This window comes from Raphanus sativus, chromosome 3 (genome assembly GCF_000801105.2).
Source record: "Raphanus sativus cultivar WK10039 chromosome 3, ASM80110v3, whole genome shotgun sequence".
Taxonomy (NCBI): domain Eukaryota; kingdom Viridiplantae; phylum Streptophyta; class Magnoliopsida; order Brassicales; family Brassicaceae; genus Raphanus; species Raphanus sativus.
In genome coordinates, this window is record NC_079513.1 from 16864300 (window position 1) to 16885501 (window position 21202).

At 33.0% G+C, this 21202-nt stretch overlaps 4 protein-coding genes across 16 annotated transcripts; 3 read left to right on the plus strand and 1 right to left on the minus strand.

The window, feature by feature from the left end:
• Window positions 1-2121: 2121 nt before the first annotated feature.
• On the minus strand, window positions 2122-3330 carry LOC108845981 (uncharacterized). Its single transcript, XM_018619183.2, has 3 exons — window positions 2902-3330; window positions 2651-2803; window positions 2122-2548 (listed from the first exon to the last, which is right to left on the minus strand). The coding sequence occupies exons 1-3, from the start codon at window positions 3256-3258 to the stop codon at window positions 2354-2356; spliced, it is 705 nt and encodes a 234-aa protein (XP_018474685.1). The 5' UTR covers window positions 3259-3330; the 3' UTR covers window positions 2122-2353.
• Window positions 3331-5059: 1729 nt separating this feature from the next.
• LOC108844087 (60S ribosomal protein L12-2) lies at window positions 5060-5826 on the plus strand. The gene has a single exon (XM_018617290.2). The coding sequence runs from the start codon at window positions 5140-5142 to the stop codon at window positions 5638-5640; it is 501 nt and encodes a 166-aa protein (XP_018472792.1). The 5' UTR covers window positions 5060-5139; the 3' UTR covers window positions 5641-5826.
• A 7758-nt stretch (window positions 5827-13584) lies between these two features.
• Window positions 13585-15007, plus strand: LOC108848045 (aquaporin PIP2-2). Its single transcript, XM_018621448.2, has 4 exons — window positions 13585-13942; window positions 14046-14341; window positions 14443-14583; window positions 14677-15007. Exons 1-4 carry the CDS (start codon window positions 13642-13644, stop codon window positions 14788-14790), a joined length of 852 nt encoding a protein of 283 aa, XP_018476950.1. The 5' UTR covers window positions 13585-13641; the 3' UTR covers window positions 14791-15007.
• Window positions 15008-15730: 723 nt separating this feature from the next.
• Window positions 15731-20439, plus strand: LOC108847795 (E3 ubiquitin-protein ligase MBR2). 13 transcript variants are annotated; one of them, XM_057004709.1, is made up of 11 exons: window positions 15733-16075; window positions 16561-16721; window positions 16875-17343; window positions 17426-17479; window positions 17565-17596; window positions 17945-18086; window positions 18364-19050; window positions 19125-19543; window positions 19655-19753; window positions 19858-19998; window positions 20089-20439. In XM_057004709.1, the coding sequence occupies exons 6-11, from the start codon at window positions 17987-17989 to the stop codon at window positions 20239-20241; spliced, it is 1599 nt and encodes a 532-aa protein (XP_056860689.1). In that variant the 5' UTR covers window positions 15733-16075; window positions 16561-16721; window positions 16875-17343; window positions 17426-17479; window positions 17565-17596; window positions 17945-17986; the 3' UTR covers window positions 20242-20439. The 13 variants fall into 13 exon arrangements, with proteins under 13 accessions (XP_056860692.1, XP_056860689.1, XP_056860690.1 ...); XM_018621135.2 differs by lacking the exon at window positions 17565-17596 and having other exon boundaries at window positions 15734-16075; XM_018621138.2 differs by lacking the exon at window positions 17565-17596 and having other exon boundaries at window positions 15734-16075; window positions 16875-17278.
• Window positions 20440-21202: the final 763 nt, after the last annotated feature.

The following is a 21202-nucleotide window of genomic DNA, read 5'->3' on the forward strand; positions in this document are numbered from 1 at the left end:
ATTTATAAAGAATATGTTTGTTTGAAAACTTGGATTGTAGTTAAAAAAATTGTTTGGAAACTTGGATTGTATTTTTATTAAAAAAATATCTCTATCCAAATAAAATCAGCAAATCCATTTAAACTTCTTACATTTTAGGAAACCACTAATTTATCATACACAATATTTTTCCCCTAGATTTTTAAATTAAATAAATATCATTCGAATATTATAAATGCCGTAGGAGGTTTGAGTTGGATCATTTTCGGTCCGGATTGGTTTGTAGCAACCTAAAAATATATCAATAAACTTTTATTTTTAATATATAAATATGTTATATTGCTATGTAAATAATTGTTTATAGATTCTTTAGTTGACTAATTTTTGATATAGCTTATATTGAAAGAAATTTATTTTAAAAAATTATATGAACTGAAGAAAATACAATGTAAAAGTACCGTACATTTGAATTCAAAATCATTTCTTTTAACAACAAACTAGTTAAATATGTTGATTTGTATAGAAATTAAAATGTAAGTATTTAATTAATATAGAAATGTGTCACATTGCTTAAATAAAATATCAATGTAAAAGTATTGTACAGTTATGTTCTAAAATCATTTATTTTAACAACAAACCAAATAAATATATTGATTGAAGAGGGAATAAAATAAAATAAGAGAAACACAATTTATCAGAGGCACTATAATATGTCGAATTTATTATAAAAATTTTTTTACTAAGATAAATACATTCAATAATTACAAAAAAATAATATTTTTCATAAAAACAAAAAATAATACTCACGCTTTCGATTCGCGGATTATTTTGTACTTATGTCATAACGTTTAAAACCACGATCATTTGCATACACGGTCAAAAGCTCTGGAGTCACTGCGTTTACCAGTCGGACCATTAATACGTCTTGTTATTAATATCATCTATCTTATTAAAGCTGAAGTACAATTTCGGTGTGTTTGGAAACATAAATTGCAGTTTAAAAAGGAAGTTTGATTGGAAACATGGATAACAATATTAAATGAGAATTGTTTGGAAACATGGATAGCAGTATATTTACTTCTTTTTATTTACACATTTAGTCATTGCATTTATAAAAAATAGATATTTCCTTTCTGTAATTTTTTTATTTACAGATTTTACCACTACATTTAAAATCAATTTAAATTAATTAATTGTAATTCCAAACTTATCTAAACAAATTGATGTCTCCATATATTGATCATTATTAATATGTAAAATTACTATTAAAAAAATATTTCACATATTTTAGTCAAACACATAAAAATATATATTTTTTTATTTTTTTACAAAATCAGTTAGGCATAAACATTCAGATCATTTAGGTACGAGTCGTTTTTTCGGGTATAGATTTTTTGGGTTTTGAAATTTCTCTTCAGTACTTCCTTTTTGTGTTTTTTTATTTATAGATTCTACCACTGCATTTCAAATCAATTTAAATTCATTAATTACAATTTCATAACTTATTGAAACAAATCGATATTCATATATTGATCATTATTTATATTTTACAAATATTACTGAATAAAATTTTATATTTCACTTAATTTAGCCAAACACATAAAATATTTTTTATTTGTTTACATAATCCGTTAGAAATAAATATTTGGGTAATAGTTACTGGTCAATTTTTTGGGTATAGATTTTTTTGGTTTTGATATTAGGCCATGTTTGGATATAAATTTATGTGTGAGTTTCAAATTGAATCCCTCGGGTCTGTATGAATTTTGTTCTGATGTATAAGAAACTAAAAATATTCAAATAACGAAAGTATTTTAAAATGATTTATATTTGAACAAAAAATAATGGCATCACATAACAAAAAATCAATATAAAAGTACTGTACATTTGTATTCAAAATCATTTTTAACAACAAACTACAAAATATGTTTATTTATATAAAAAAATAAATTACAATGTAAATATTTAATTAATATAGAAATATGTCACATTGTTTAAACAAAATATCAATATAAAAGTATTATACATTTGCGTTCTAAAATTATTTATTTTAACAACAAGCCAAATAAATATATTTATTAGATAGAGAATAAAACAAAGCTAAAAACACATAGTTTACTAGAGAGACTCTATATGTCGAACTTATTATAAAGAAGATTTTACTAAGATAAATACATTCAATAATTATAAACAAATAATATGTTTCATAAAACTGAAAATAATACCTGTCCTTTCAAGGGCGGGTCAAAATCTAGTTTTAGCCCATTATAAGGTGATGGTGCACAGCTTTAAACCAAAATCATGAATGACATAGATGTTTCTTCGTGGACAAAGCTAATCCAAACTAACTACCATATAATAACTTAAATAGTTTTTAAGGGTTTGGTGTAGGAGTGGGTCTGCAGAGAATGGGGTGTCTCTTTCTATCAAGAGTAGCCATAGCCTTGGCTTGATACTCAACAAGAGGCCCGTCTGGCTTCTCCCTGGCCATAAAGGTAATGTATGACTTGGATCTGGGTCCTCCGCGATAATGACCTCTCACGATTTCAACGAACTCCACCTTGGGATCCTTGAACCACACACACAAACAAACAAAAAAAACAATCGTATATGATTCACATTGTACGTATATCTACTTGACTATGAACAAAAGCAGAGAAACAGAACTAACCTTGTCTCGGTTGTGTCTTTCGAGACAGACATGCACCATCTCTTCCCAGTAATCACGAAACGTTCTGTCGGGAAGTGCGATCCGGTCCAAACCCACTGGACAGATTCCTTTGTATTTATAGATATGCTTTAGGCCTGTATCAGCGTAAAAACCCTACACAACACACACACACACACACACACACAATTGTACTATGATTAATTCCACTCAATTTCATACAATTCAAACAACCAAAAAGAAAGAGGTCGTACCTTGCTGTCGATAAGCTGGCGTTTGATGATGTTATAGTCATGTATGGCCTCCTCCTCGTCGGATAAAGTGGAAAGCTGCACATCCGGAGACGAGTAATACTCTACACCGTCGAAGCTGTCTACATCCCACTCGGGCGCCTCTAATATATCAGGTTGACTAATCTCACCATCGCTCTCGTCCCATTCATCCTGCTCCTCCTCATCCTCCTCCTCGTACTCCTCAGGCTCGAACTCGGCCTTACGCTTTGAATTCACAACGACCTCCATGGGTTCTGCCATCTCTTTTCCCAAATCTTCTTTCTTCTTCTTCGTCTCTGTTGCGCATGGTTTCAGATAACTTGAAGAAGATGATTCCATCACTGCTTCCTTCCTCAAACCCTTGACCCCTTCTCTGCTCCGACAATTGCGAAAGTGAAAGCCTATTAAATAACTTTTATTTGTAAATAAATAATTCCTATTTGTATAAATAGAAATCTCACTTTTCCTTTTTTTTAATTAAACGTTATATATACATAAAAAGATTTTTTTTTTCTTTTACATAAAAAGGTTTACAATATAAAAAAGGAATCTCACTTTCCTTTTCCTAACATTAGTAATTTATAAATAAAATTCTATAAATTAATAATGTTATTATTTTACTAAAAAAAATTAGGATGGTACTAAAAATGTTTTATTAACTTAATAATTTTATAAAAAATTATAAATAGATATATTATCAATTTAAAATCATTAAAAAAAATTATATTCATGCTTTTGAAATATTTAATTATTAGTTAAATATTATTTTTTGAATACGATAAAGTTTTTAAAAGTTTTAATTATAAATACTTTTCGGTAATTGGTTGTAAATTTTTAATTTATATGATGTATGCTATTTTATTTTTTGAAGTAATATAATAAACTCTTGAACCCAATCTGAATAAAAAAATGTTGTATATTGATTTTTTTTTATTTACTTATTTAAGTTACATGGTTCAAATAAACCAAATCTTCTTCTTATAAATATCAAATAAAAATTAAAACCTACGGTATATACCAAAATTCCAAAATCCGTTCTTTTTGTGTGGAACTGTTCCAAAATACGATAAATCCTAAGAGCATGTGCAACGGTAAAAACGTTTGTCGAATCCTTCAAAAAAATTATTATTTTATTAACTTTTTTTCATTTAATTAAAAAAAAAATTAATCGTGGACCACCACATGATGTGGAGTACGCGATACAGTAGCAAAACTCATCTTGGATCAGTCTTTATTTTCGTATTTCCTGGCTCTGATCCGACACAAAAACCAAAAGGTAATATTTTAATATATTTTTTTTAAAGATTGGGTCTATGGTACCCCGTTGCAGTTGGTCTAAGGGCATCTCCAATCCTACTCCATTTTCTACTCCAAACATTATTTTGGAGTAAAATCATCTCCAACCCCACTTCATTTTCAACTCCAAAATAGAGTGATGGCTAGGGTTACTCCATTTATGGAGTAATCTTACACATTACTCCATTTTGGAGTTGATTTTTTTTATTTATAAATTGGTCCTTTAAATCTTTAATGTTGTTATTTCTTAATTAAATGATTTTTAAAATGATACAAGCACAAGATATTTCATTATTTAATAATTTGACATTTGTGCTGCGCTATTGTGAAATGACATGTTCTTTTTTTGGAAAAAATGTGTTACATGACATTGACATTAGGAATATCAAAGATAAAGAAGCTCATTTTCATTACGAAATGCATTATTTGATCATTTGTAGAAAAAAATATTCTAATGCTCATTATTGAACCAACTTATATATTATGTTTTGTTCTCTTTTTATGATTTTTGTACCTTTTAATAATAAATATTTAATTTAAATAAATTATATTTTAAGGTAATTTTGCAAATATAAAATAGTTACGGTTAATTGTTAAACTTTTATAAGTATACGATATTATTAACAATTATTAACTATTTTTAGAGTAAAAATGGAGTAATACATTGGAGTAAAACATCCTTCCATTTTAGAGTTACACTATTTTGGAGTAAAATTTGGAGTAATACATTGGAGATTAGAGATGTTCTAAGAAAATGGATATCTAAAAAATAATATACAAGGGTAAATTCGACATTAACCCATTTTCGTAAACCCTAGTATCGACTCCATATCTTCAATCTCCTTCAAAAAAAAAAACATCTCATTTCTTCAAGCGCCTCCCCCTCCTCCATCGAGAAGAAGAAACCACACCAAAGACACAGCCATGCCTCCGAAGTTGGACCCGACCGCGATCGTCGACGTGTACGTCCGCGTAACCGGAGGAGAAGTCGGAGCAGCGAGTTCCCTAGCTCCCAAGATCGGACCCCTCGGTCTCGCTCCCAAGAAGATCGGAGAAGACATCGCGAAGGAGACCGCCAAGGAGTGGAAAGGTCTCCGCGTCACCGTCAAGCTGACGGTGCAGAACCGTCAGGCGAAAGTGACGGTGGTTCCGTCGGCGGCGGCGCTGGTGATCAAGGCGCTGAAGGAGCCGGAGAGGGACAGGAAGAAGGTGAAGAACATTAAGCACAACGGGAACATTTCGTTCGATGACGTGATTGAGATCGCGAGGGTCATGAGGCCGAGGTCTATCGCCAAGGAGCTGAGCGGGACCGTGAGGGAGATTCTCGGGACTTGTGTTTCCGTTGGGTGTACTGTTGATGGGAAGGATCCGAAGGATATCCAGCAGGAGATTCAAGAAGGTGAGGTTGAGATTCCTGAGAATTGAGAGAGAGAGAGAAAAAAAGGAGACGGAACTTTGAGAGATGTGTTGTTGTGTTCGGTTCTTTGTTTTAGCTTCTATGTTTCGGTTAAGGACAAGTCGGTTTTGGTTTTGTTGTTTTGTTTTATGCTATGCTTTGATACTTTCGATGAGCTTTTTTAAATTGGAATGGTTGAAACTTTGGCCTAGGAATCGAAATGGTATTGCAGCTTTTTTGTAGAAACTGCATAAGGTTATTGCGTATTTGATGAATTGAGTGACGATAGATTTGGTTAGCCTTGGAACACACTGTTGTTTAAAGAAGTTGCAGTGTAACATTCATTTTACATTTCCTATATTGTGCTCTTGCTCCTCCTGGTAAAAACTTATGGCCTCAAAGGCGTGAAAATTTGCGTAGGGGTTTTTTTTTTTTTTTTTTTTTTTGTTCTTCATCTACTCTCTAAATCTCATTTGAAGATTCAATTCTGAATGATTTTCTTACTGGTAGTCTAGGAATCCGGTGAGGAAAGTAGGTCCTAGAGGAAAGTGACTTTTTTCTCAATAAACTAACTTGCATTGCGAAGGTGAAAATGTAAAACACATTGGAATTTACACAAATAAATGCAGAGGAACCAAAAAAAAAATACTAGGGTATACTATTAACACTATAACAGTAACCACTTTTTGTTTTGTTTAGCTTAAATTCAAACGTTGCTGCATTTCTAAAGGACCCCGAGGAACTTAGAACCGGAAGCTCTTAGGACGAAATGATAAAATGATGAAGATGAAATGGAAGATGGTTTTGGTTTTAAGCTTCTATTCTACCTATGCCTAATTGCCTACTATGTTTTCATCACCGTTTTTGTTTGCTCTTTGCTTTGTGTCGCTATGGCGTTAGGCATGAGGCAAGACACTCATCGCCCACTTAGCCATGCGCCATTTAAAACTAAGGATATAATACAAATTAATAAATGATTATCCCATTGTCAAGTAATCGATCGAGTTCATTATTTCTGAATTGATGAAACAAAACCTATTCTTTTAGATTCTACCTAGCGTCTCATCTAAGCATACTGTTGATTTCCTTTTTATTAAATAATCTGTTCGTCCAGAAAATTGAAACGAAATTAATTTGATAATAACCATGGAAGAGGAAGAGAGAAAGAAAAACCATCATCACTTGTAGGTCAAAGCAGCTATGCATGATCACCAACTAAAGCCCATTAAAACATGTTTCTATTTGATTTGAGAAATTATTCATAGACACTTAAAGTGTGATCGGTTACAAAGTATAGTCAAAAAGTGGAAAAAATAAAGTAGTAATGAGATAAATTAAAGCTGGGCAAAAAACTCGAATCCAAAGAACCGAACCGAATATAATACAAAAAGTAGAACCGTTGATTAAATTTGAAAGGATTCAAAACTTTAGTATTTAAAGAAGTGTAACCGAACCCGATCCGAATCGAAGTATTTCGGATATCCGAATGTATCTGAAATAGATTTAAATATCTAAATATATTAATAATTTTTAGATTTAATGTAGATTAAAAACATGCAAAACATATAAGACTAGGGGCGTATCCGCGCTTCGCACGAAATATTATTTTATTGTTATTAACTATAACTTTTAGAAGATATAATTATGTGATCGCTTTTATTTGCTGATAACATTATTTGGTGTTTTTAGTGTATTATATAGTTATAGATGATAAGTTAATATATTTTGTGTTTATTTTTTCAATAATATGTCGTTGTGTGAATAGTAGTACTTATTAGTGGTGAAGTGAACTTATGATGTAAAACATATCGAATTTTAATTACTTTGTATTTTGACATTTCTTGACTTTAAGATTTATAGTTTCAGCGTTAAAATTGTATTTTTCAATTATTTGAATACTATTCATTTAAGATGTTTTGTACTCTCTCTCTATATATTTTGATATTGAGTAACTCACCATCTATGTATTTCGTTTATCTTTCTGGTGTGCTTCGCTTCTCACCATCACCGGAAAAAATCTCACCTCTGTGCTTTTGTTCTTTCTCACATTTTTCTCATGTGAAATTATCTGGTATTTGTTATAGATCAAGTTTATAAGTTTTCAGTTGTGCGGTTGTTTTTCACGGTGTTTTAGACTGTTCCGGTAAATATTAGCTACTCATCTTCTTCCTTAGATTTTGGTTTATGTTAAGAAGTGCATCTCCTTGGATTGGGTCAGAATTTAGTCGTCCTTAATGTTCTTTTTCTCGTTGTTGGCTTACCGTGGATAATCCCTACTCATCTTGGTTTCAAGATCTGGTTTTTGAGGATCTGACTTCTATGTTCTCTTTCATAACTCGATGACGGTTTCACAATTTGCTATTTTTATTTCGTCTACCCTTCCTTCTTTGTTCTCTTATCTCGTTTCAGCTTTCGTCACTGCTCGTGTCTCTGTGGCTCTCTCTTTCGCCATGTTTACCACTCCAAGTTTAGTGTTTTCTTTTGTATATGTTCTGTAGATTTGGAATGTTGTTTCAAGTTTGGGCTCTGGTTTCTGGATTGTTGGCTTCTATTCTCCCTCATTCAGACTGTTTCTCTTATTCCCATGCTTTCCTTAGTATAAGTGTGCAAAGTTAGTCTTCTGGAACTTTGCTCTCTTCTATCAATAATTTTGTGGTTCTTCGCTAACATGTATGTCTTGTTTGAGATTTTTTATTTTTCTGGTGATTGTGTTTATGATGCATTAGGTATGCGTCTTCTTGTTTCCAACCCGCTTTCTTGGTTCTTTGAATTGGTTCTTGATCTTGTTTCTGTGTGTTTGAGGAATTTTTTTGTCTCAGAGTATATATTTCTATCATTTTCTGACTTATGCTGATTCTAGTCAAGACACTCTATGATAAAGTAAAATAAGTTAGTCTTCGTTTTTTTATCTCTTTTTAGCTCTTGATTTTTATTGAGTTAGTGTATCTTTGGTATTTTGATTTTTTCTATGATTATGGAGATTTCATGTTTAGAACCTGTGTTGTGTTCTAGTTTATTTTTCTTAGTTTTGTTAATATTAAAATAATATAAAATTTGTAAAATAAAATTATAGAAAATAGTAAAAGATAATAAAATAGTGAAAGTTTATGTTAAATCTAATTGGAAATAATATTTAAAACATATTTATATTATTTACTTATTTCTTTATCTATTTTGCATTTTTGTGACTAATAAAATAGATTATCAAACTTCAAAAGATGATGGTTAGTGTAAGAAAGATTAGAGAATGCACAATTATAAAATAGTGAACCAAATTATAATTATCTAAAAGACGAAAGACTTAAAATGTAAAAAGAAAGAAAAAGAGGACACATGTCAACAAACTCTCATTCCACATGTCATAAGAAGAGATAAAAGTCTACTTGATATATACAAATATATACAAATAGTTAAAAATAAATGTATAAAATAGCTAAAGTATACTCAAAACATCAAAAAAACTTAAAATGTATATTGAATCTTGATCAAAATATTAAAAAAACAATTTATATGTTAAGTTTATGTATTTTGACATGTTATTCAAATTTATATGTAATATACCATTTTGTTTATAGATTTTGAGAAATTTAAAGTTATAATGAATTTTAAAAATTTAAAAATAATTTAAATGGGTTATCGAATCCAAACCGAACCCGCAAATATCTGAACCCAACTTGAATCAAAATTTAGAAATATCCAAATGGCGCTGAAATTTTTAATCCCTAAAATTCAAAATCCGAATAGATCCGAACCGAACCTAAATGGGTACTCGACTGCTTATCCCTAAATGAAAAATGATAAAATTGGAGTAAACTTTTTCAATTTACTAAAAGTTGAGGGAAGATCCACACTATTTTCTCACCTTTTTAGAGTAAATTTTTTAGAGTAAACGAGGTGAAATCTTTTCCACTTGATTGGACAAAATCAGAGGAAATAAGCTGAAATAAAATTTCAACACTTTATTTTATTCTAATTATACCATACAACTCCACCCTTATACAGTGTATTGCTAAGGTGACATTTTCAAGTAACCCCATTATTGCTGTACCGAGAGATCAACGTCTCCATGGCACGTCATTAAATTTTGACCGTTGACAAACAAACACAAAAACCAAAATTAAAACGTGCGCAAAACAAGTTAAACAAAAGATGAAGAGAAATAATAGTGACAGTTATAATTTATATAAATACATATTTATACATGATACAAACATAGCTTTGTCTATACCGGCCACATGCATATCTACTTTTATGTTTTGACAAATATTCATAATATCATTTATAAACATTAAAAGTATTTGTTTCCCTCGTGGCACAATTCTTGTGTGTTTCTGCCGTTTCTAGCACTATTTGTATTAAGTACGCTGATGTTTGTGCAGAGAAACGACATTGTGTTTTCAGTTCATAATATGTGACATTGTGTGTTTCAGTTCATAATATGTGTTTTCAGTTCAGAAGATATATATTTTGTATAAGTTCATGAAATAATACAGAAGATAATACATATGTATGTCATGAAGATGGGTTTTAGTGGAGTTCGTATTTTGTGATGTCCATAGACGTTTGGAAAATGGGTAATATATTTATTGAGAAGTTTACATTAAGTGTAAACGATATTATTTTAAAAGGAAAAAGTAAGATAGTTATTTTTTAAAAGAGAAAAAAAAAAGTTGCTTAAATTGATTTTGTAAGAATTTGGAAAGTAAGTTTTGGTTATTATATAAAGAGGGTGTGTCTCTATAGAGAAAAGTGTCGCTGTTAAAAAGAAGAAAAGTCAAGAAATTGTTATTTGTTACTTGTGATCAAGCCTTTGATATCACTGTTTTGCGTTGGGTGCTGACATAATTGATGAAGTATTTTCGAAACGTTGGAAAATTGAAATCTGAATTCAAAGAGAGTTTAGCTTGGGATTGGATAATCCTAATAAACAGAATTCTAGAGAATTTTTATAATAGAAAATATTGGTGCAAGACTTTTTTGTTTTACTGAATTCGAAAAGAGAAAAACTTGTGTCTTGTTTATTTCTCGATGTCTGGTTTATTTTTTGCATTTTTACTCTGATCTCACTGCACCAACATAGTCACTTTGTGAAATAACGCATAGACACTTAATTTTGAGGCTTAACTTTTACAACGTCAAACTGCAGTCCAATTAGAACAGAGATAAAGGGTATGGTTATTATGACGTGGCGAAACAACACCCATGAACACCACACTACACCACCATTCTTTTGTCTATGTTCACTTTTTCTTAATAATTTTGTTTGTTTTCAGAATTCTATAAATAGATAATCAATATACGTAAGAAAATTGCAAGTGAAATTGAGGATGAAGAGAGAGGGAGCAAAGATTGTTGACAACTTGTTGTTGGGTCTGTAGTTCCAAAAAAAACTTGTGGGGTCTGCATTACGTGGCACCGGAGGAGTGGTTGAGTAGAACCGAAGTTGGATTTAATCTGCATCGGCACCGCCCATGCATTTGTCGGATCTATGGGGCCGTTTTCTCATGTCCACTGGACCCACGTCACACACCCAACGTCCACAATATTTCGACGTTTAGTGGAAACAGAACCATTAATTGACACCGTTTGGTTTATCCTGTCCACGTAATTATTATGTTAATCTAATGGTAGATTAGCACGGTTGGCTGAGCTCCGGCTACAACTAAAATACACTTTTGTTCATCTAGTTTTATAAATAAATTTTCAAAGAAAACTAGATATAATATATGGTTTGTCTAGTTTTGAAAATTGTATATTTAAATGTGTTTGCGTTTCACAGAAGATGAGCCTCACTAGTTTTCATTTCTGTGGAACCTATCTAGACATAGAGTTTAATATATAGTACATCTTAGATTACATTTCCAATGAACGACTCTGTTTTTAAAAACTGAAGTAATCCTATAATAGAATTGGATTAGTATTTTATTTTATAATAAAAATAAATGAATTATTTTATTTATGAAGTAAACTTATTCTTAACTTTATTATAGAATAAAAATATAATAAAAATATTTTTACTCTAAATATTTATTTTAGAAATAAAAATAAAATGAGATTTTGAAGTACTATTAAGAAATTTCAAAGAATGTTGTAGTGGACCTTTGATTATAGTCTCATGTGGCATAAAATTATCCTCGTTGGCTAAGAGCATTTTTAATGTTACTTTATTTTTTCACTAAGGAATAAAGTTTAGAATAAAAATGTTTTAATAGTATTCTATTTTTCACTTTACGATGAAATGAACAGTGAATTTATTCTATAAATTGATTTTTTATCATTCTTTTTTAAATAAAATAACATTAGAATATAACTCAACTCTATTATAGAATTACTCTATTTTAAAGAAAAAATAGAGTAAACTATTGAAAATTGTGTGCATGATTATTTAGACAAAGACAAATACTGATGTGTGGTTTCTCTGTCTTTATCTTCAGTTTTTTGGTGCTTTGTTTTTGTTTAGCTTCTGATTTGTGTGGCTGTTTGGACTTTATGTATTCCGTTCATTGTTTTATTCAAAAAACAAAGATGAATGAAAAGTTGAAACAACTTTAAACATAGGATTTAGATGAATTATAGGCGGTAAACAAATAAAATTACTGAACTAACTAACATTGTAGATCAATCAACTTTTTTGTCTACAGCTATTTCACTCAATATACAGAGGGGTTATAGTAGTTTGACCAAAAAAAATAAGAGAGGGGTTATAGTTGCAAGATAGATGCAGCAATTGAAAAATGGTAGAATCGACATAATCAGAACTTTTAGCCTTGATCAATCTTATCTAAGCTATCTCAAAGTTTTCAACTCAGAACGTTATGATAAGATTCGTATAATATTTTTGTGTGTAAGAGAGTGACAGCCCATATTATTGTAGGGGATGGACAAGGCTCGTGACATAGGACAAGGAAAGAAAATACAGACGCAAATAGTATATTAGGGTCGGTCCAAATGATAGCTACATTTAGGTGTGGGACGGCGAGGCTAAGTTAATTTAACCATAAAACTCCACTATCTACCATACATTTAGAATTAAGAGGTCGATGTTCTTAATATATCTTCAAATCATTCTTTTACATTATCCAAATCTTAGATAAGTTCAGATTAAGCAAATGTTCAAAAAAAAAAGGGTTCAGATTAAGCTTAAAAGATGAGTAACATCAGTTTAAACAAAAAATGAACATCTTATTTGGAAAAGGGATAATCGAAAATTAACTTGAGTTCCAGTTTCGTCAACAAAACAACAACTATTTAACACCATCAATTAATATTAGCACAATCATTTTAGTATGAAAAGACAATTTTTGATGAAAATATATCATATAAATCTACAGTTGAATTATTTGGCTATTTAAATATACCATATGGAAATCAGTTTTATGCTAACAAATGGAAAAGCAAATTCTGATTATTTACAAGCAAAGTATAATATGTTTTTTTTCTCAAACAACCAAGCAAAGGATAAATAAGTTTTTTTTGAACAACCAAGCAAAGTATAATATGTTATGCAATATTTTGATATTGTTTAGATAAATATTTTTAGTTTTTTCAGTAAGATAGATGTAAATTATAATTTCTTAGTATATATTTTTTGAATTGCTACTAATTTTATATTTTAAATATAATCAATCTCATAAAACGAGTTAATTATTGTTAAATTTCAATATATGTTTGAATAAACTCGAAAACATAAACATATCATTTGGAAATAGAGATAATATTAATTATGGAGCAATGATTAGGTTGGTTTTAGATTATATGCCCGGACAGCTAGCTAGGTAATTAATTAGTGCAAGCTAGTTTTCCACCATAATAATCATAATCGTCATATAAATTTCTATATTTATTTTAGTGAAAATAACCATAACCCACCAAAGAAAACATTATCGTAATATAATCAAATAATAGTATACGTATAGCTTACAATTATTCATATGTGTGCACAAACTCACTCTATATAAAGAAACTTTTCTTCATCTCTTCACCATCATAATAACCAAAAACACATTTTTCTCTAAAAGAAATAATATTAAATGGCGAAAGATGTGGAAGGAGCAGAGGGAGTCACAGCGAGGGACTACGAAGATCCACCGCCTACTCCCTTTTTCGACGCGGAGGAGCTCACGAAGTGGTCTTTGTACAGAGCCGTCATCGCCGAGTTCGTAGCCACTCTCCTCTTCTTATACATCACCGTTTTGACTGTCATCGGCTACAAGATTTCCTCCGACACTAAGGCCGGAGGCGATGAATGCGGTGGCGTCGGAATCCTCGGCATCGCCTGGGCTTTCGGCGGCATGATTTTCATTCTTGTCTACTGCACCGCCGGTATCTCAGGTATCAATATACCAAACCGGTCCGGTTCATATCCCTTTAAATCTTAACAAACGTACCCTTTGATTTATATTTTATTTGACATTTGACCCCAAACTTTTTGAAGGTGGTCACATAAACCCGGCGGTGACGTTCGGCTTGTTCTTGGCCCGCAAGGTATCGCTGGTTAGAGCGGTGCTATACATGGTGGCTCAGTGTTTGGGTGCCATATGTGGAGTTGGGTTCGTGAAAGCCTTTCAAAGCGCTTACTACGTGCGTTACGGCGGAGGAGCAAACTCTCTGGCCGATGGATACAGCACAGGGACAGGACTCGCCGCAGAGATCATTGGAACTTTTGTTCTTGTCTACACTGTGTTCTCCGCCACAGACCCCAAAAGAAATGCACGTGACTCCCACGTTCCCGTAAGTGTTTTAGCATCAACTAGTAATTATAAGAACGCTAGAAAACATGTTATGATAATAACTCGATCGCCTAATTAATTATACTTGTGGGTATGAATTAGGTGTTGGCGCCACTTCCGATTGGATTTGCGGTGTTCATGGTTCACTTGGCCACTATTCCGATCACCGGAACCGGTATTAACCCGGCCAGGAGTTTCGGAGCCGCGGTTATCTACAACGAGTCCAAGCCGTGGGATGACCACGTACGTCTCTTTAATAGTAGAAACTAATCAGACAATAACTAATTATGTTTTTTGGAAAAATAGTTGAATATTTTTGGTGTATTTAATTTACAGTGGATATTCTGGGTGGGACCATTCATTGGAGCCGCCATCGCTGCATTTTATCACCAGTTCGTTCTAAGAGCTTCCGGTTCCAAGTCCCTTGGGTCCTTCAGAAGTGCGGCCTAAGGAAACAATTACAAAATGGTTGTTATGGTGTGTGTACAAATTTGGCAAGTTCTAAAACTGTGCTCTCTGTTTTTTTTCTTTTGCCTTTCCTAATTTGTGGCATCAGTGTGGGATATAAGTGAATGCTTGTGTGATGGGGGAAAATAATCTTACTGAAATCAAATTTGTTTTTGTCTCAACATTTACAAAAGAAAAAATGTTAGTAAGATTTCAGATACTCTACAATGGTTCAATACTTCAACTTATAAGTTTCATCTGATTCAGGCTAGCAATAGTTGTCTGAAGAGGAGATAACAACCAACTGAAAGTAAACTCTAATTGAATAACTCTAGTCTAACGTACATGAAAGTGAACACTTTTTTTTGTGTGCGCGTTGACATTCCCATTCACTATTACTACTAGAAAGCAACTAGATTTTGTAAATGGTTCAAAAGAATGTCACTTTTCTTAAATATACAAAGGTCAGCTTCTGAATTAACAAACTCACAAAGTATAAGTTGGACACACAAGTTTAAAAGATGTAAAGTTGTAAATATATATGCATAATATTGTAACTAATTTTATTTTTGGCATAATTTCCCTTTCTACAGTCCGACCCCTACATTATTTATATATATAGTATTCAAAAATATGTGTTATTCTTCCAAGTAAAGAATATATAGTAATACTTGTAATTTATTTGTAAAACATAAACTTTGTATAATTATTTGTCTTTATCAAGCATACATTCAGGGAATCCGTGAAGTACTAGGGAATTTTTGGTAATCCAGTTTAAGCCCATATATAGTCCAAATAAAAGCCCATTATGAAATAACAGAATAAGTTTCTTTCTTCGTGCCGAGAAAGGAATGAACAAAATACAAAAATTGAAGATACAGTTTTGAAAATTGCAATCCATAAACAGGAGGGCCTAATCAGGACACATATTTTGAAAACAACTAAAATGGTTTGGTCGGCAAAAGAGCCATGGAACGGGCTTTACCGGTAGCCAGTGAAGGTGGTATAATAAGCTCGGTCTAAATTTCCCGGCAACGTACTCAAACGCCGCTATTAATTGCGTGTTTCTTCCTTTGATCATTCATTAATTTGCTTTTAATTTTAAATTTGACCCAAAAAAAAAGTTGCTTACTTTTTTTCTTCTTTTTATATGATGGTTGGGCAACGAAGAGGATCATCGGTTTATATATTGTTTTAAAACCTCTCTCTCTCTATATATATTCTAAAAAAGCTGCGTCTTTTGTACGAATCCATTCATCTCTTTGCTTCCTCCTCCGATCGGTCATTGGTATGTTTCTCTCCCTTCTCTGATCCTTTTGTTTGAGCAGAGGTTTCGTGTTCGTATATATATGTATCTCTATGCTGAACCGATTGCAAGTTTATCAAATATCCACCGATCCTCTGTTTGCTTTCTTCTCGAGTCTTTGTGATTGGTTATTTTGCCTCCTTCGGTTATGTTACGGTCGGCTGCCACATCGATGACTTTTCCTGCAGGCTTCGTGTATGATCGCGATCATGTCTTTGGATATCGCACTTCCTTTTTTTTTTTTTTTTTGCATACTAAAAATCCAGTAAAAATGATCCAGTATAATGAACAAATAAAAAATAAATTATTTTATTCATATTCATGAGAAATAGAGTAAAGTTATTTTTTAGTCCATACTCACATTTTATTTAGAGTAAAAAATGGAATAGGCTTGGAGGTTCTAGTTTGGGAAATATACTTTATATTAGTACAAAAAAACTAGGCTTTAGCTGGTTTGTATCATGCAGGTTTTAGGGGGGATGATGGTTTCTCAGTCTTTTATCATTACCTTCTCTCTGTACAACACAATGAAACTAAGGTAGTTGAGAAACTGGGGAAAAACCTTACTGGTAGGTGATTCGAGAGTTCGATTAATTTGAGAAACTAGTTCGTTCGACCATTGTTTCAGGTTAGAATACATCTTCCTCCTTGATGCTTTAGAGATTTTTTTTTTTTTAATTATTGCATCATTCTCTTCAAAACTGTTCTCCAGCAGAGATGTTAGTCCCACACGCTAGCATTTGTAACACATAGGTTTTTGTGGTTGCCAATTTTCATGCAGTTGTGGTGTTTGCAGACCTTCTTGGTTGATTAAGAAAGCAATCTGAATTTTAAACTCAGATAAGTGAGCCAATTTTTTATTTTATTTAGCGTGGTAATTAGTAATCTCTCTGAGTGTTTTGTGGCCAATATCTAAGTTTATTGTAGTAAAGGCTTTACTGTGTTCTCCCCAATCCATTGGAAGTATGCTGATCCTACTGAATAACTTCTTTACGGAGGAATAGCTGTCCTGTGACATTTGTAGAGTGCGTGAATCAGTTGAAGGATGATTAAAGTCTGATATAAGGTATCCATGGGTAGAGGGACCTTCGATCCCTCTTACAGGGAGTAAGCCATGGAGCATAAGGTGTGCCGGCAGCTTTTAAGACAGCAAAGCAAATAGTTCAAAAATAGTGAAATGAGGTGGTAAATTTCAAAGAGCCTCTAATTGCTCCCGGCTGATTTACTTTCGTGGTTGGTGTGCGGAAATGGTGAATCAGCGGTTTTCTTTTTTAAAGTAGTTTAGTGTATTCTTGGTTGGGAGTTTCAAACCTATTCCTCACACTCTTGTAGGATTATGATGTATATGAGCTCTGAGGTATAGTATGGTAGGTACAGGTAACAAAGGTAATCGATACTAAATCTGGAAACTATTGACTTTTTCTTATATATGACTTCTCATTCTTCAAATTGACTGGTTTATATTTTCCAGAGAAAACTAATTATGTTATTTGAGAAGCTAAGGTCCGTTCTAAAACTGTGTAGTCTTCTCTTTGCATATTCAATCTCATTACTTGTGGCTTGAGTATACTCATATGTGTGGTTCAAGAAACACTGTGTTTTATAAACTCGACTGTGGTGAAGTTCTTCAGTATGCAAAGATTAGACTTTTTGGTCTTGAAATGTGACTATAAGATTGAAAACAAATGACACGTTTTCAGCCACCATGTGGTTACTTATTGGCATCCATTCTAAGTGATACCATTCTTGAATGAAAACGAAGTTTGCTTGGTAATTAAAGATAGACATTTTCTGAGCTTGTAAATGTTTTTCTGGGTGAATTTTTGAATGCTGAGAGAGCTTTCTGTGCAGGGTTAAGCTGGACACCGAGGTTGAAGCTTTGTGTAGTAATCCATGGGGCACAGATATTTTCCTGGTTCATCCCAATATTTTGATGATGAACATGATCAAGGCTGGAATCATTTACACCCAGACCATCCATTTACGACTCTAGGTAAACTTATTTCTACATTCCTATAGATCTTTAATCTGTTTCTGACTGATAGAAAATCAATCTTTCTCCATTTATAGAGATTGATACTCAGCCTTTGTTAAGAGTTATTGAGTTGATGATGCATGCTCATTTTTAGTCTAAGAAGTTCCATGTGGTTCTCACTAGGTAATGATAATTAGGAGGCAACATTTTATAACCATCCTTATATATTTTCTTTGCAATAGTCCATGATTTTTTTCTAATTTTAATATTATCATCTCTGCCTACGTTTTCTCAGCAAGATCTGGGACCAATGAGAACAACAGATCGCATGTTTATCCAGCAGAAAACATGTTGAGTGAAGGAGTTCCAGTTTCTTCGCATTGGAACTCTTCTATAGGACCAAATGCCTACACTGCTCCAGGTCATGGTGTGGAGAGGCCACACTACAATCCAAGCACTTCGGGCCCCCCATCCCATGTTCCTCCCATGAGTTCAGCAGTTGCAACTCTCTCTGCTCCACATGAAACTTATGTGACATCTGCGTCTTCTTCTAACTACAACAGCCATACATGGTCTAATGATAGCTATGTTGAAAATGTGAGAGGATCACTGAAGCGGAAAGCCCCATACTGTTCTTCCAACTATGAAATGGGTAGCTCGAGCCATTACCGCGGTGACAGAGCTTCCTCAGAGGTGCCTTTCCCATCGGAGTTGCACATGGGAAAATCTACAAGTCATGGTCAGGATCCTCATTACATGCCTTGGCTCATGGACCCATCTTACAGGAGTAATAATCTCTTTATGAGGGGAGAGAGTTCTTCAAGGAATGTCCGGAGCCGTCCTACACTTGATTTAGAGACGTGCCTTGATTCTCATCCTACACACCACAATGTTGAGCATCCTAGCTCAGGTCAGTTTCCTGGTCAGCCATCTCACAGAGACAAGGACTGGATCTATCCTAGACTCTCCCCAGTTCCTGGAGGTATGCAAACTTCACATGGTCCCTCTTGAGATTCAAATGTTGTTAGTCTACAATTTTTAACTCTCATCTTGCAGATATAAATGGCTTTACTCCAGAGACGAGTAATTTTCTTCCTGCGAGAAGTGTTGTCAATAATAGCACATCTGTTGATACCTCTGGCTATCACCAGGGGCTAACCGGAAACAGAAACTCTACTGTTCCCCACTGTTTCCCCGGAGCTTCAACACAATCTGCAAGCAGCTCCCGCTTCTCTCATAGGTCAACTCCCACCTATAGGTCTTCATCAAACGGATTGAGATTGGGACATGTAGCATCTTCTTCTGCAGACAGGTCTCATTTGGTTAATGAGACATACCCTTCTAGGCATCATCTAAGGCCACCACCACACATTTCATGGCGTAGCAGTGGTCGCCCGGGTAGACGCAGGAGTTCGTATGAGAGGTTTCAGCCTCCTTTCGATGAAGCTGCTCTCCATGAACGGTTTTCATCTCAGGTCTTGTTATCTATTTCTATACAACTTTACCAATAATAACTTAAGCTTCGAAGCTCAAGCCAATGGGACTTAACTCTGCAGAACTTTCAATATTTTTTATTTTTGCTGTAGGGAATTATGGTTGTAGATCACCATCTGCAGCATGGATCCAGACATATGATTGATCACCACAGAGACATGAGGCTCGACATAGATGACATGACCTACGAGGTTCACTTTACAAAACACTCGAGTCTTTTTAAACCTTACATAGTCAAAAGTCTTGTAACTGATATATATATATATATATATCTAAAATGATTGACACACTACAGGAGCTTCTTGCGCTTGGAGAAAGGATTGGGAGTGTCAACACTGGTCTATCCAACAACACAATCTCCAGTTGCTTGTCAGAGACCACATATTACCACCCTTTGTATCAAACGGATGAGCAAAGAAAATGCGCAATCTGCCTGGTAAAGATTTTGCTTCCTCTAAATCATATTATTATATGCAAGTAAAGGTTATATGAAGTTGAAGGTGATGATGTAATGGTAACAATTTAGGAGGAGTACAAGGAAGGAGAAGAGTTAGGGGAACTTAAAGGATGTGGTCATGATTACCATGGTGGGTGCATCAAGAAATGGCTCTCTATGAAGAACTCTTGCCCTATCTGCAAATCCCCTGCTTTGCCTGATTCTTCTTCTAAGAATCCATAATAAATTATAATTAGATTATTAGTCTTTTCAGTCTGTGTTCATGTCTTTTTCTTGTTTAAAGAAAAACAAAAACTTAAGTTGTCATAGGTGATGGTTGTAAATAGAAGGATATCTTCACTATGAAAAAGAGGTGATATATTCTCCAGTCATCTTTACATTTTTCTCAGCACTAATGGCTCGTGATAAGATATTGTGCAAGTGTGATGTCATCTTCCTTTCTTTCAAATACTCCTCGTTCACCTATTTGTCGAAGTCTAATCATATCTATAAGTGTTTCCTCTGCAGTATTGCTCCATGTAGTAGTTCATGGCAGTCACTGTATTACCCTCTGCTTGCCTCATCCTACATTTTCCAACAATCAGTTAACTATACAGTTTTGCTAAGATAGTAGTTCAGAACTTACTACTAAGACATCATAATACAAATTCAGCTAACTAGTTTGAGATTCCTAGACCACGTTTATTGAAAAGCAGCAAAGCATAGAAAGCATATAGACTGAGATTAAATAATGGCGAACTTATAAGCTTTGTGGAAAAAAAATATTAGCACATACATGCATTGATTTGTTTTGGGAGCTTGAAAGTCTTTTGGTACAAAATCAAGTTACTTCAAAGTTGTGTCTAATCAAGTATTCAGGACTTCAGGCTTTAGGGCAGTAATCATCATAACTCACCATGTTCAAAACTAATGGTACTCGCTGATTTAGGTAGTGCATAGGGCCTTTCTAGAGATATTCATAACTTAGGATATTAGCTAATAATGTAAACTTTAATTAAGTAGATAAACAAACTTAATACAAATAAATAATGGTTTAATAAAATTTTAATGTTAGGGATAAGGCTTTCTTAGAGATATTCATTAGGTCAACTCAAATAAGTCACATTCATTATCCGAAAAATATAAACTAATTAATTAATTATGAAGCAATAAGCCAATAATAATACACTAACATTAACACATT

Excerpts from the sequence above, each read along its gene's own strand:
- LOC108844087 (XM_018617290.2), top strand. The coding sequence starts at position 5,140 with ATGCCTCCGAAGTTGGACCCGACCGCGATCGTCGACGTGTACGTCCGC.
- LOC108848045 (XM_018621448.2), top strand. The coding sequence starts at position 13,642 with ATGGCGAAAGATGTGGAAGGAGCAGAGGGAGTCACAGCGAGGGACTAC. Across the intron at positions 13,943-14,045 it reads CTGCACCGCCGGTATCTCAG|GTGGTCACATAAACCCGGCG; the intron begins GTATCAATATAC and ends AACTTTTTGAAG. Across the intron at positions 14,584-14,676 it reads CCAAGCCGTGGGATGACCAC|TGGATATTCTGGGTGGGACC; the intron begins GTACGTCTCTTT and ends TTTAATTTACAG.
- LOC108847795 (XM_057004709.1), top strand. The coding sequence starts at position 17,987 with ATGGGGCACAGATATTTTCCTGGTTCATCCCAATATTTTGATGATGAA. Across the intron at positions 19,544-19,654 it reads ATGAACGGTTTTCATCTCAG|GGAATTATGGTTGTAGATCA; the intron begins GTCTTGTTATCT and ends TTTTTGCTGTAG. Across the intron at positions 19,754-19,857 it reads TAGATGACATGACCTACGAG|GAGCTTCTTGCGCTTGGAGA; the intron begins GTTCACTTTACA and ends GACACACTACAG.
- LOC108845981 (XM_018619183.2), bottom strand. The coding sequence starts at position 3,258 with ATGGAATCATCTTCTTCAAGTTATCTGAAACCATGCGCAACAGAGACG. Across the intron at positions 2,804-2,901 it reads GCCAGCTTATCGACAGCAAG|GGTTTTTACGCTGATACAGG; the intron begins GTACGACCTCTT and ends TGTGTTGTGTAG. Across the intron at positions 2,549-2,650 it reads AAAGACACAACCGAGACAAG|GATCCCAAGGTGGAGTTCGT; the intron begins GTTAGTTCTGTT and ends GTGTGGTTCAAG.